Genomic DNA, 15,350 nt, shown 5'->3' with positions numbered 1-15,350 from the left:
AGTAAAAAAGATAATTTTTTATATTACGTAATAAATGAAAGATTTATGTTATTGAATACTTAAATTAAGATTGTTAAACATTCTCATGTGAAAGGAATATACAATAAATAAAAATATTAAAAAAAATAGAAATATTCACTTGTGATACATAAAAAATATTTAATTGACATACATCATTTGAATATAATTGCATAAAATTTATGATAAGATGAAAATATATTAAAGATGTGAATCAATTTTATGACAAAACAAACAACTAAAAGAAATAAAGAATAGGAGGTATATATATATATATATATATATATATATATATATATATATATATATATATATATATATATATATATATATATATATATATATAATTGACTATGAATATTTTAATAATTTAAACAAGAATTGAGATATAACGGAGGACGGACATGTACATTCTCATATCCATCACCATACTCATCTCCATAATCAATTGAAAAAGTTGAGAATTACTCATACACAAACCTAATTAATAAGAGATTTCATATTAAAAAAGGACGAGTTGGAGCAAGACCCAGATGTAGATTTATTTGCATCCCTCCTTTAAGGGCTTACACTTTTGAAATAATTAGTGTGTTAGACTTTAGGTGTCAAGAGGCAAAGCGGTTAAATCAAAAGACGAGAAAAAGAAAAGGTGCATAATTTAAGTAGTGTAATTAATAAATTAGAGCAAGAAAGGAGTTTTTAATTAATGCAGAAATAACATTTGTAGGGAATAAATCCTTGAACCAATAATTAATTTTAGTGAAAAAAATAATTAGTTATTATAATAATTAATTTAGATCTAAATTTATAAATTAAAAATTATTAGTAATTAAAATAATTTAAATTTTTTTTATTAATTTTTAAATTAATAACTAAAATAGTTTCTATTATGAATTAATTTTTAAATTAGTTAATAAAATTAGCTATCAAGATTTTTTCTATTATAGAAATTAATCTTTAAATATATTTTTAATTAATTGATTTCTAAATATATTTTTAAACATATTTTTTTGATATTAAAATTGATATATTTAAGAGTTTTGTTGAATTGTTGGTAGAATTAAAAGAAAAAAGTAAAGAGGAAAGTATCAAGAGCTACTTATTATTTCATGCACTAAAACTATATTTTAATACTAAAAATAGCTTTCTAAATTTTGTTTAAAATAATTATTTATTTTATTGTACTAATCATAAAACACGTCAATTTGTATTATATTAAATTAATTATCGTTGTAAAATAAAATTAATAATAGAGAGGAGGAGAAAAGGAAAAATAAAGAATTAAAGTATGAAGAACAATTAACTTTTATGTATCTTATCTGTGATAAGATTGGAATAGTCATTGTCATAGATACAGACTGAAATTCAATACAAAATAGTAACTTGTAAAAAATACAAATCAAATAATTAATTAATATATATAATATTTAATAACGAGTAATAAATTATCAAAATATCAATCTTATTTGTTAGACGATAACTTAACGAATCAATGTACCAACATTAACTCATAACGGTTATTTATTTTAAAATAAATTGATAGGTGTAAATGTTAAGTTATGATTACCATGTCAAAGTACTTGATTCAATGAAAGTGTAGAATAAAGGCTGATATAATTTTCTATATAGCATGCATAATTGGGGCGACAATTCATTACGTGGTTTTATGAGAAATTAAATTTAAAATAATATCAATTATAATTTCATTTTACTATTACTAGATTTTCAATTTAGATAAATAAAAATGATTTTTTATAAAATATTGAAAATACACAAAAATAATAAAACTTGGTGAAACAACCATTTTCAAAAGAAAATATTTTTACGTTTTCTTAAAGGATTTGATTTGATTTTTTTGGTAAGGAAAACTTGCATGTTTATAGTTTATAGTTTTGGGATAAGATATGTAACTTGCAAAACAGAGCTATATTGTACATTTAATGAAAAATTGTTACTGTCCACACAAAAGAGGCTCATTTTTTTTTCATTTCTTGAAAGCCTTATCAAGTCGTACAATGATGGTGTTCTGATTTCAACATATGAATAGCTGAAACTCATTTTTTTCAACACTAAATATCCTAATCTAATAATTGATTATTGTTAAATACTGTTCAACACTTTGTTTCATAATTTACCGTTGAATATAGAAAAACAAAACATAGTGAAGTAATTAGTTTGAAATTTGTTTGGTCTCTATTTCACGCTAGATTTTCTTCCTCTTTTGCACCGTGAAACTTATTTTCGCCGGTAGCCTACCGTCCTTTGTCTGCATCCTTGTCATCTATATGTTTATTTTGTATATTTTTTTGGTTTATTTTTTTATTATAAAAATTATGATTTTTGATATATTTAAAATAAAATTTAGATTTATTATAAGATAGATTACATGCTAAAATGACTCTCATGTATTTTGTTGATTTTTTAGCTTATTTTTTATTTGAAATTTTATGATAATTAATAAATTTGGAATAAAATTTATATTTATTATTAGATATGTTGCATGTTAAAATAATTTATTTTTATTTTTATTTTTTAATATTATTATTGCATTGTTATTTTATATGTAGAGATTTATTATAATTTTAGTTCACAATTTTGAGCGAACCTTAGTTCCCGTTTAAGATCTAGTATAAATGATTAAATTTTTAATCGTTTGTATTAAATCTTGAATTGTCCAAACAAACAGTTTGAAATAATTATTTTTCATAGTTCGCTATAACATGTATATTGAGGTTTATATATAAATTTGATGAAATTTCGACTGAGGCAATTTATATTGTTCTCTAGATGCATACTTGATTGTGATCATGACTGATCTCTTTCATTTTGTGTACTTCAGAGACCAATGCGAAATTTTGTCGAAATTTTGTCAAATTAATGATGTTTGACTTCTTCGTATACATGTTAGGAAATTATGAAAAATATTTTTTTTCGAATGGGTAGGGCCTTACCTTGTGAGAATTAAAAGTTTGAGATTGATGAAGTTTTTTACGAAAATAGTATGGATTGAAGCTGGATGAATGAGCGTCGCATCAGTGAAGAGTATGAAAAGGGAGTTTCTGACTTTTTGCAATATGCTTAAGAACACGCAATCTCTATTAATGGGACATATTTTTCTCCTTGTGTTTGTTGTCTTAATCAAATACATGACGACTTAGGCACAATGCGTGATCATCTTTTCATCTTCGGTATAATGAGAAGTTATACACTTTGAACTTGACATGGAAAAGTATCAGACAAGCCTACGACGTCACGATGAACAAATTATGTAGACCAATGGATGAATGATCATTTAGAAGACATGGTACATGATGTTGGGGAAGAAAATTTTGAAAAAGCTCATTTATTTGATTTTATTAAGTCTGATTCTGAGGAAAAATTGTACCCAAGATGCGCTAACTTTACACGATTGTCGACAACTTTGAAATTGTTCAGTTTAAAAGCAAGGAATGGATGGACCGATAAAAATTTCACAAAATTGTTGGAGTTTCTAAAGGAGATGCTTCTAGAAAATAACACGTTACCTATCCGTAATTACGAGGCAAAGAAAATTTTATGTCCAATGGGTTTGAAATATCAAAAGATACATACATGCCCCAATGATTGTGTTCTATACAGAGACGAGTTTGCTTCACTGAAGGTGTGTCCAACATGTGGTTTATCGCAGTTTAAAAAAAAATTGTTGAAAGTGGTGATGAAGACAAAGATTGTTCACCTGCTAAAATGATGTGGTATCTGCCTATAATACCTAGATTCAAACGATTGTTTTCCATTAAAGAAGATGCAAAGAACCTGAAATGGCACGTTGATGGAAGAAAGTGTGATAATATTCTTCGACACCCAGCTGATTCTCCACAGTGGAAAAAGATTGATGAAACATTTCCAGACTTTGGTGTAGAGCCAAGAAACTTAAGACTTGGACTTGCTACAGATGGTATGAATCCTTATGGGAACTTAAGTAACAAACATAGTTCATGGCCAGTTTTGTTGATGATTTACAATCTATCTCCTTTGTTGTGCATGAAGAGAATATATGTATATATCTTTAAGATATTATAAATCATATCAAACTTTAAACAATGATATTTATGCATAATGAATTTGTATTATCTTTTCAACGCTTCAAGAATCCATCACCTCTATCGGATGCCATTATCCAGACACTAAGACAAGAGTGAACAACATATTTATTGGAACACTGGAGTTAGGCCCTAAAACAACATTAGAATTTTATTTTAAAAACTTTGTAGAACAATTTCTTGATAAAACTTTTAGTTTTGTGGTAATTGTAAAAGTTTAGACAACTTTACAATTATGAGTTAAAATTACCATGTTGTTGGAATATAATATGAATTGTTTTGGGACTTTTTTGTTTTTCAAGTGTGGGAATATGTAAATACAACGAAACTTAAAAAAAACTACTGAAATTGACGTCTGTCCTTGCACTGACAGACGTCAATTTCAATAGTTTTTCCCCTCCAAATGGTGAGAGTTGAACGTCGGGTGGGGTTCGAACTAACGTAAAGGAACGTTGGTCTCTTATTTTTCGACATTAAATAACGTCAATTTTTCTTTCAGAGGATAAATTTAACGTCACCATATATGACGTCAATATTTATGCAGACGTAAAAAACCGAAAATAACAGATATTATAAGGACTTTTTATGTTAGTGACAATTGTTTTACAAATTTACCATTTAAATATTTTTTAAATTAAAATAATTATTTTATCTTGTTGTAACACCTGGTTTAGGATTTCAGTAATATCTTACCAAATTGTTTAAATCATAATTAAAACTTAACTATGAAAGAAAATATCAAAATCTCTTTTTAATTTTAGGCTTAAATATACACTTGGTCCCCATTTTTGTCAAAATTATTCAATTTGGTCCCTATTTTTATTGTGTGGTCAATTTGGTCACCATTTTTGTAAAATTGTATTCAATCGAGTCCTTTTGACAAACAGTATTAAAATTGTTAATGGAACAGTGACACGATGGAACTGTTCGGAGTACGTGTCAAATTTTGCAGTCACGCTGGCACTGTTCCTTTTTTTGGCCGTTGTATGTTAAAAGTGAATGAAATCCAATTGGGGAAGAAATTAGGGTTTGCAGGAAATCTGTGGCTGGCCAGCAAGAAACGTGTGCACAATCCAGTTGGTGATTTTGAAATCCTGTTTCTGAGGTATGTCTCTTCACCATTCGTCTTCCTCCTCTTACTGTAATAGTTGGGGCAGCCAAGTTGTAGTGAGTCTCATATTCGTGGTTCCAAGGGTATGGGTATAATCCCCATTTGCAAATGTGGAAAAGTTGCAGTGGTTCGAGTGGCAAGAACTTCGAAGAATATTGACAATCAACTAACCTCGTTGACGCTTCAATCCTTTGAACTGCTTCAAGACAAACTTCACCTATCGAAGTAGAATGCAGCGAAAGAAGATTTCAACAAATATTTTCCCCCTTTCTCAAGAACCCTAATTTTGATTTCGTCGCTGCACTTAACGTAATTACTTGAATGTTAGGCTTGCCCACTTTTTTACCTTTTTAACTTAACATAATTATTTTCTTTTTCTGAATTGTTAAAATTAAATAAACAAACTGCCAACAAAAATGCATAATGAGCCACGTCAGCTATACAGTTCCACCGTGTCACTGTTTCATTAACAATTTTAACATCGTTTGCCAAGAGAACTTGATTGAATGCAATTTTATAAAAATGAGGGCCAAATTGACCAAACAACGAAAATAGAGACCAAATTGAATAATTTTGACGAAAATAGGGACCAAATGTATATTTAAGCCTTAATTTTAAAATCAAACCTAAAATTCAAAATGCAATCCATAAAATAAAATGACTATAACCAGAATTCAAATTTTCCTAATACATTATTTTTTTAAAAAAACTGTCCAAAATAAATCTCTCTCCAATAAACTCCTAGCACATCTTCTAACTATTGTACATCTCCATTTACATTTGATTTATTATGTACTCCAATATGAAAATACGATCATTGTAATCACACATAAACAAATAAGGGTAAAACTATGTGATAAACTACTTCCATAACTATTACACCTTCCTAGAGAGTTTTCAACTTTTCGTTTTCCGATACTTAAAACAAATATCAGGTTCTCAATTGTATCTTACACACTCACCACAAGAACTAAAACTCATCACTACTTCCAAAGTCTTGTTGATAAAGTTCACTTACGTAAAAATAATCTACTGTTACATCTCTTATTAACAAAACTTCAATTCAATTAAAAATAGTCTTGCACCCACCGAAAGAAAGTAATTTGTCCAAATAATTTGATCATATCTTATATTTTAAACACAGATAAATGTTTTATCATTGCTCTTACCGTAATAATGGTAATATTGCACACTAATTACTTTTTACTCTAATTCTTGTAATATATCTCTTGCTTCATGAAACCCAGAATTTCAATTCACTTCCTGATCTTTCAGAAGACTTCCACTCCACCCAATTCACCTAAATAATTTCCGAATTCTTAATTAACTTCTACATTTCAATTTCCTAATTTTAACCCACGAAACTTCAATTCATATTCACACAGCTTCTCTGATCAAAACCTCAGCATATACTCATCCATGAAAAACGCATACAGTCTCAAAGCAAAAATAATCACCGGAACCTAAATATTTTAAGGGTTAAATATGTTTTTGATACTTTAACTTTCAGTAAATTTTGAAATTTTAGATCAATTTAGTTTTTCATCTTTCGAAATACATGGATTAAGTTCTTTTAATCAAATTTTGTTAGCTTTATTTGATGTTCCGTACGCATTTTAGGATTATATTTGAGTTGTTTATACTGTTTGACACATTTTTATTTTAATGTTAAGTCAAATACTATTATAAAATACGTTTAAAATGTCAAATAAACTTAATAAAATTTGATTAAGAAGACTAAATTCACGTATTTTGAGAGATGAATGACTAAATTGGTCTAACATTTTAAAATGAGTAATTTCAAAATTTACTAAAAGTTAAGGAAAAAAAAACATATTTAACCATGTATATCAATTCTTCATGTGTAAATTAAGACTCATATTCGTTAATATTGTATCTCTTTTCTAAAAAAACTCAATAATATATATATATACCGATAATTATATCTTTAATTATAATTTTAATATTGACATACTACTTTATAAATTTTAACCTAACAAATATATATGTGACCCAAAAGTTTTAACCAATTTTTCTTTTCGAAGTCATCCCATCTTTTTATTCTTATATCTCTTTTAAGTAATAATACTTGGATGGTTAACACTCTGTATCAACAATGACCATCTTTTTTCCTGAGCCTAAACCAACTTTAAACGGTTTTAAATAACCAAAATACAATATAAACATATATAAGAAATTCTTGTACAACTAATTTCTATAAATAACTCTCTATAAACTACCTCCTAACCACACTTCGACATTTATATTTAAATACATTCTCTAAAGGTATCAATTTCTAATTTTAAAAAAGTATTTTATCCAAAAATGACAAATTTCCAAATCTCTTCAAGTATTTTCTTTTATCCTCAAATAACTATAGTAATAATAGTAATAATAATAATTTATTATTATTATTAGAAAAAATACATGAACTTTTATTTATGTGTATTCATGATTTTTATTACATTAAAAAATAAAGATTTATAAAAATATATAAATTTGTATAAATGATATTAAAAATATATTAAAATAATATAATTTTATATATATATATATATATATATATATATTATATAGTTTTTATAAAAGTAATATTAGAAAAAGTATGCAGTGATTATGTTTAAGTATAAGTTATTTTAATTAGTATGGAAATGATAAAAATGATTCAATTACTTATTTTATTAAATAAAGAAATTATTCTTTATTTATTAACAAATAAAATTACTTTATTAAATATATACCAAAAGAATAACAAAAATAATAATATAATAGTAATAATAATAATTATTATTAATGGTATAAATAATAATAAAATAATAAAATGATATAATAATAATAATAATAATAATAATAATTATTATTATTATTATTATAATAAGTGTTCTCCAACTTATCTCTCAGACATTTGATTGAAGTTAATATGTCCCACATAATAGTCTTATAAAAACATCTATATAGCAGGACTCGAAATAGAATTAATAAAAGCTTAAAATAGTTTAATTAGGATACAATTATATAACATAAAATTTAAAATTCTAAATCATAAGAAATAAAAGTTATTTGTATCTATTAAATATATATTTTTACCAACGCTTTAGTAAAGCTTTAATTAGAATGTGAATATTACAAAACTATTATATTAGAATAAAGGCTTAATTACTCGGATCATATTCATTTTGGTTCAAAAATTTTAAAATGGTACCCATTTTAAACTTTGTCTCAATTTAGTACCCAATTTTGATTATTGCATCAATGTAGTACCCTTCGTTAATTCTTCACAAACGGCGTTAACTACCTTGTCACATGTCAGTTTCTGGATTTTTTAATTTTTTTAATTTTTTTTTTAATTTTTTTTAATTTTTTTTAATTTTTTTAACTTTTTAATTTTTTTTTGAATTTAAAAAAAAAATTGCCACGTGTCAAATCCTTTTGAATTTAATTATTCATGACTTTTACCATTAACTTTAATATAAATTTCAATACTTAATTTTATAACTCATTTTTAGTAACAAATATCAATATAACATTTATATAAATAATAAATTTTGTCTTAAAAGAGATACAATACTTTTCCATTTAAAAAAAATATTTGAATAAAATTCAAACAAATAAATTGAGTACTAAATTGAAACAAATAAACATATATGGGTACTAAATTGAAAACAAATAGACACATGTGGGAACTAAGTTGAAATGAAAACAATGACACTTGCCAAGTACCTTGACACGTGGCGATACCTTGCCACGTGTCACTGACAATGCCACGTGTCACATCAAGGATTTGACACGTGGCATTTTTTTTTTAAATTAAAAAAAAATTAAAAATTCAAAAAAATTAAAAAATCCAGAGGCTGACACGTGGCAAAGTAGTTAACGCCGTTTGTGAAGACTTAACGGAGGGTACTACATTGATGCAATAATCAAAATTGGGTACTAAGTTGAGACAAAGTTCAAAATGGGTACCATTTTAAAATTTTTGAACCAAAATAAGTATAATCCGAATAATTAAACCTAGAATAAAAGTGACAAAATGTCATTTAAAATGATATAATATAATAAAATTTATAAAAATTAAATAGAAACTATAATAAAAATGTCAAAAATCAGATAAAACATGATAAAATCTCACATGATTATAACAACATACATATTTACACATTTATAGAAACTGATTCAATTCACCTTTCCACAAAGAAGAATACTCTCAAAACTAGTACTTGCAGAACTGCATATCACTGTTCAGCAGAATCTTCTAAACACGACTTGCAAAAGAAATAAACATATAAACACGCTTTCTTCATTGCTCCGAATTCTACACCAATCCCTAAATTGAGATATCAACATCCCCGAGTCTCGCAATCTCCGCCATTGGATTCCGTGATTTTGTCAGTAGTTTGAGTCTGATCCACCTCTGTCATCTCAAGACTCGCTTCGCTTCCTGCTTATGTATGTATTCCCAATTTTGTGTCCCCTTTTTACTGGATATTGGTGTGCTCACAGAAACTTCAATTTCAGCTCAATTTTATTTTATTTATAATTTAAAATCATCATATAGTATTGGGTAGTCCAATTTTTATTTTCGTGTTCTTGATCTCAAAAAATCTGAAAAATACTTCAAAGTTTGTGACTAAAGAATCTCTTAAACTTAATTGGTACTGCTGCTGGCTACATGTCTTTCTTTTAGTAAACTGAATTTGAAGTAACAAATGTTTTCCATTCCATGGGTAATGTACCAAGAGGCTTGCTTGCAGCTTGGAATAGATTGCCAATTTTTCTCTGTGATCAGATTTTAATGTCTCAATGTTGTGTTGTTTTGTCATTTGCGGGATGCTGATAGTGAGATTGTGGTTCAGTTAAAGGCAGGAAGGATCCCTCCACTGAGGTAATTTTGGATTAACTTTTGTGCTAGTTCATGAAAATGGGTAGCATACTGCAATTAATTATAGTATTCTATATATCACTTTTGATGCATTCCCCTTTATATCAATTAGTGATCATTGAATATAAACATGTTTAGAGTGTAAATAGAGAGACATGTTTTTTTGTTCTCTTGAATTGTAGTGTACTTCCTGAGTTAGATGCATCTCCTAAAAGGCCTTTACTTTCCTTAATTTTAATTTTGTTTTTAATAACTTTGTGCTGTTAGTGGCGGATTGCTGATAGAGAATAGCAAATAAACTACGAAAAATGGAATTGGGAACCTCAGAGTCATCATATCCAGGTTCAGGTAACTGGGAGATCCCAATTGATCTGTTCGGTTCCAAAAAGCATGCTGGAGTCCCTCGTGGTGTTCTATCATTTGCAGATGAGTCTGGTAACATAGTCTTCAGGGTGAACCGCCACCCACTCAATCCTAACTCATCGCCCCTTCCCAAGGACAAGAAAGTATTGCTCGATGCCTCAGGCAATGCCCTCTTCTCCATCTACAGATATCATGTCTGTTTCCCTTATCTTAATGTATCTTTCTTGATAAAATAATTAAAGTTTTCCTTTTCTTAAAAAGTATGATTTTTTTTTTTCTTTTGATAGAATGGGTCTTGGAAGTGCTATAAGGGAGACAGTGATGGGAATAGGGAGCTGGTGTTTAGAGTGCAGAGGACCCTCAAAACATTTTCTAGAGTTGAGTTAGAGGTACTTTTTGAGAGTGGAAGATCCAATGGTGAAGGTTGTGATTGGAAAGTGAAGGGTTCCCCTTTCCAGAGATCATGCTGCATCTATAAAGATACTGACTTGGTTGCACAGGTACTAAATTCATGCTATACTTAAGAGATTCAAGGGCCTATTTATTATATAGATGGATAACATTGATTTTGATATAATTAATTTTGAACTATTAAAGGTAATTGAGACCTTTGGTCCGATTATGGCATGCTGTCAAACAAGTACTTAGATGTTTCTAATTCCCATTTAAAATTTATAAACTTATGTCATAAATTATTTGTTACTTATAGACACATAGTTACCATCCGTCCATGTATAATTGAAATTATGTTTGGGAACCCAAGAAACTTTCTATTCAGAATCCAAACAATACATTTTCTTTTATTATACAACGGTGGAATGGTGTTTGAATCTATGCCCCTCATGTAAACAAACTCCTTGATCCTAGTAGGTAGATTCCAAATAATGTTACATTAGATACATTATGCCTCAGAAGATTGAAGATATGGAGGTGATGCAGCAGGATTATTCTGTGTATGAATCTACTGGCATGATTTGATATGAGTATGATGATAATTTAAAGCTGAGATTTGTACATTATGACAAAGGAGCCTGATTTACAAGTTTACAGTGTTGAAAGTTCGTTACAATCCAAGGTATCAAAACAATTGATTCCGATTTACTTGTTCATTATACTTTTGTGCAGAGTAGCCTGATGTACAAGCTCCACCAAATATTTGTCAGTAGGGGAAAATTTCGCCTAACAATATTTCCGGGGACTATTGATCATGCTCTAATTTTGGCTATGTTTGTGATATTTTTAAGTGGAAGAAAGTAGTATCATTAACATTAACACCCAAATGACACTGCAAGGAGGAAAAAAAGGTTTTGATTAATGTCTTTGATGATCTTTCTGTCTCACTCTTACACATTTGTTTTGCTCATAACTTCGGTTCATTCATTGACTAATAAGGGGAAGAAATGGGGTATTGGTCTTTATAGGAAGCAATGTTTTATTTAAACTGGTGCTAGATCCTAGCCCCAGAAACATTTTCATTTTTATTGAACTGGGCAACGCATCAAACATTTGTCATTTATCCCTATTGGATGATACTTTTATTTCATCTGTCTTCATTCTCACCATTCATTTGGAACATAGCCAGTATGTATGCAACGACTCCTGAAAGGCGCTTTATGTATTAAAATATAGATATAGATTTGGAGGAAGCATCCACGTTTAGAATGCAGATCCAACCATAGAGAACTAGAGACTGGTCAAACAAAATATCTGTACTGAAAATTGATTCAGCAATCAATTTATTTATTTAGTGAAATTGAATACATTTGGATCTACTATTTGCTAGTATCGTTCTGTTTGTATTTGACCTGTGTTTTTGTTTTTGTTATCAAAGTAAATGTGGTCTTTGTAAGTGTTTGATTGATAATCTATCAGGACAAGTTAGATCCAAATCCCGTCGAAGCTAGCAATTTTGCTTCTGCGTTTTTTGTTTCTTTTAACGTAGTTTGGTTATGTAACAGAAAGGCAAACAAGCTGTTAGTTATTCAGCATTAACAACAGTAATGTATCAGCATTGCTTAATTTTATTTGATAATGATGTGTTTGAATAAAACATTTATTTATATTATTTGTTAGTGAAAGTTTTGCCAGAGTTTTTTATATTGATATTGAACAAGTTTTACTTTCTATATTGATTGATACTATTTTCAAATAATGTTGATACAATTATTGCACTTTACATAAGTTAACATTGTTTTTTTAGTTTTCTTTTTATGGACAATGCTACTTGTTAGAATTTGTTAGTGTCAGAGTTAAACTTACAACATCTTATATCCTTCATTTGAAACCTATTAAACCAATGTTATATATCCATTGATATATATATATATATATATATATATATATATATATATATATATATATATATATATATATATATATATATATATATATATATATATATATATATATTATAAAATTGGATGTCGATTAAAAAGTTATTCCAACGATAAAAAAAAAACAAAATAACGCTGTTAAAAGAAAAATAATTGATTGATACGATGGAAACATGTCACCTTCCTCAAGTTGGAGTTTGTGTACCCTCATCTTTTTTTCTTAATTTTTTTTGTATTCAGTGGAAATACAAAGAGGTAAATATTTTTACTTGTTATTTTTCTTCCATTTTTTTTTTCTGTTTTCTTTGGAACTCATCGTAAAATAGGAAAGTATTAAAAGAAGCGAAGAATGTAAATTCTATCTAAAGGAAAATGTCATTCAGTTCTTCTGCAAACAAAATAATTTTAGAAAAATATGTATTACATATGCGGACATGGTCACTTAGAAGCCAACTCATCACCTAGAAGATGTTAATAAATGTCAAAGACTAAAACAAAAATAAAAATTTTGTGGGGGACCTAAATGGAAAAAATTATTGAGAACCAAAAACAAAATGTAGAAAATTATTAAAGGCCAAAGTAAAACAAAAAACACATTTCAATCTTGCCGGAAATGTTATCACTTAACACATGATAATGAAAAAGGATAATATACTTTAACTCACTCTTATCATAAATAAGAATTTTATTAATAACATAAATAAGAAAAAAAAATTGGAAAATCATATGTAAAATTTTGAAAATGAGAATGACAATTTGTGAGTTCAAAATTCTACGATTCATTAATATATATCTTTTAATTTCGAAATCTACATAACAGTTACGAAATAGTTTAAATGTCAATAAGTATATCAATGTGCAATATGTATAGTTAAAGACAACACAGGGCGAGTCGACTCGTATATCCCGCATAAATTTAAACTAAAAAACAAAACTTATATATTTTTAATATTAAATGAAAATACACATATTCCATGACCGAGAATAATTTGTAATCATTATCATTAATCAAACATTTAGATAAATACTTGAACATAACTATTATGATTAATAATATTTATAATTCCAATAAAAAAAATCTTCATAACAACAATTGGAAAAATCAAGACTCAAAAAGTATACCAATTATATTTAAACTACATTTTTTTTCTTCTTCTTTACTTAATGCATTATACTTGTTAATTAAAAATAATAAAATTAAAAAATAACAATCTTTATGTGGACCGACCCGCAGGTTCATAAGCCATATATTATGTAAAACAAATAAGAAAAATCAGTCCGAATTTTTAAATTGACACACACCACCTGACTCACTTTTTATAGATTAAATGTGATACAGATCAACCTGCATTGACTCCATAAAGGTCAACTAATTTATTTTTAACAAAATATGATGAGTTGAATTAACTTTTTGATAAAATATTATTGTTTTAAGTTGTTAAAACACTAGATGATTTTGTTAACGAGTGTTTGTCTCATGTGACTAGCTATCATGTACTGATACATTAATTTGGATCACATATATGTATTCTCGACAGGTATCTGTGTCTGATACGTTATGATATTTTACTAATATTTATCAGTAAAGTATCTAATTTATAAAACACTAACACTTATATGATGATAATAATTTATATTTTTTTATTTACACAATGTTTAATATCTATGATTTTAATTTAAATTCATACAATAACAATTTAATATATATATACTCTTAAGACTTTTTTTATATTTTTCAATATAAATATACCACACATTTTATTAAATATCTAACTGATTTTTTACAAATATAATTGCTATTCATTTCAAATATAAAGATGGCTTTAGACATAAATTACGAATAAATACCACAAATTATAGCAAGTTTACCACCACGGTATTAATATTTGAAATTTAAATGTAGAAATGAAAAATACATATAAGAAATAAAAATAATCTCATTATCTAATAGTGGAATTATATATTTTAAGAAAGAAAAGAAAAATAAATAATGGCCCGATTGAGAAATGTTTGTTGTTATTGATGACACTTTGAAAAAATTAAAAAGAAGATCAAATTTTAAAATTGAAGGAAAAATATAAAAATAAATTGTTTAAATCAATACCCATGATCATTGTATTTATTAATATGACATAATACCTTAAAGTCACATTCGGATTGATTAAAATTAGATAACAATAGAGTATAATTTTTAAACAATAATATTTAAAAAATAAATATAATTTTTGAAATGTTTGATAATATTTTTACTTTAATTTATCTTAAAGAGTTTAAGATAATTGACGCAGTCTGTTTAGATTCTATTTTCAAGATATATTTCATATAAAAAAAGTTAAGAAATATACTTCAATTAATCAAATAGAAAATGTAAACAAAGCGTTAAGCCTAGAGATATAAAAAAAAAAGGAAAAACGTAAAAAGAATATTTGTATTTATTTTGATGAAAAATATTATAAAATCTTATTTAATAAAATATCAAAATTTATCTAAAATCTTCTATCTATATACAAGGGTTTTAAAGCCACGCGTGACATCAAATACTCTTCGATTACTTGTCCATACGGTGC

General features: G+C 26.9%; 1 protein-coding gene across 3 annotated transcripts; it reads left to right on the top strand.

Moving 5' to 3' along the window:
• Positions 1–9,381: 9,381 nt before the first annotated feature.
• Positions 9,382–12,222, top strand: LOC114195603 (protein LURP-one-related 7). 3 transcript variants are annotated; one of them, XM_028086124.1, is made up of 5 exons: positions 9,382–9,654; positions 10,046–10,090; positions 10,355–10,644; positions 10,738–10,950; positions 11,576–12,222. In XM_028086124.1, the coding sequence occupies exons 3-5, from the start codon at positions 10,396–10,398 to the stop codon at positions 11,705–11,707; spliced, it is 594 nt and encodes a 197-aa protein (XP_027941925.1). In that variant the 5' UTR covers positions 9,382–9,654; positions 10,046–10,090; positions 10,355–10,395; the 3' UTR covers positions 11,708–12,222. The 3 variants fall into 3 exon arrangements, with proteins under 3 accessions (XP_027941925.1, XP_027941927.1, XP_027941926.1); XM_028086126.1 differs by having other exon boundaries at positions 11,321–12,222; XM_028086125.1 differs by having other exon boundaries at positions 9,388–9,654; positions 10,062–10,090.
• Positions 12,223–15,350: the final 3,128 nt, after the last annotated feature.

The sequence above is a fragment of the Vigna unguiculata genome, chromosome 8, assembly GCF_004118075.2.
Source record: "Vigna unguiculata cultivar IT97K-499-35 chromosome 8, ASM411807v1, whole genome shotgun sequence".
NCBI classification, from domain to species: Eukaryota; Viridiplantae; Streptophyta; class Magnoliopsida; order Fabales; family Fabaceae; genus Vigna; species Vigna unguiculata.
Note: the sequence above shows the minus strand (reverse complement) of the source record. Positions and strands in the feature narration are given on the sequence as shown.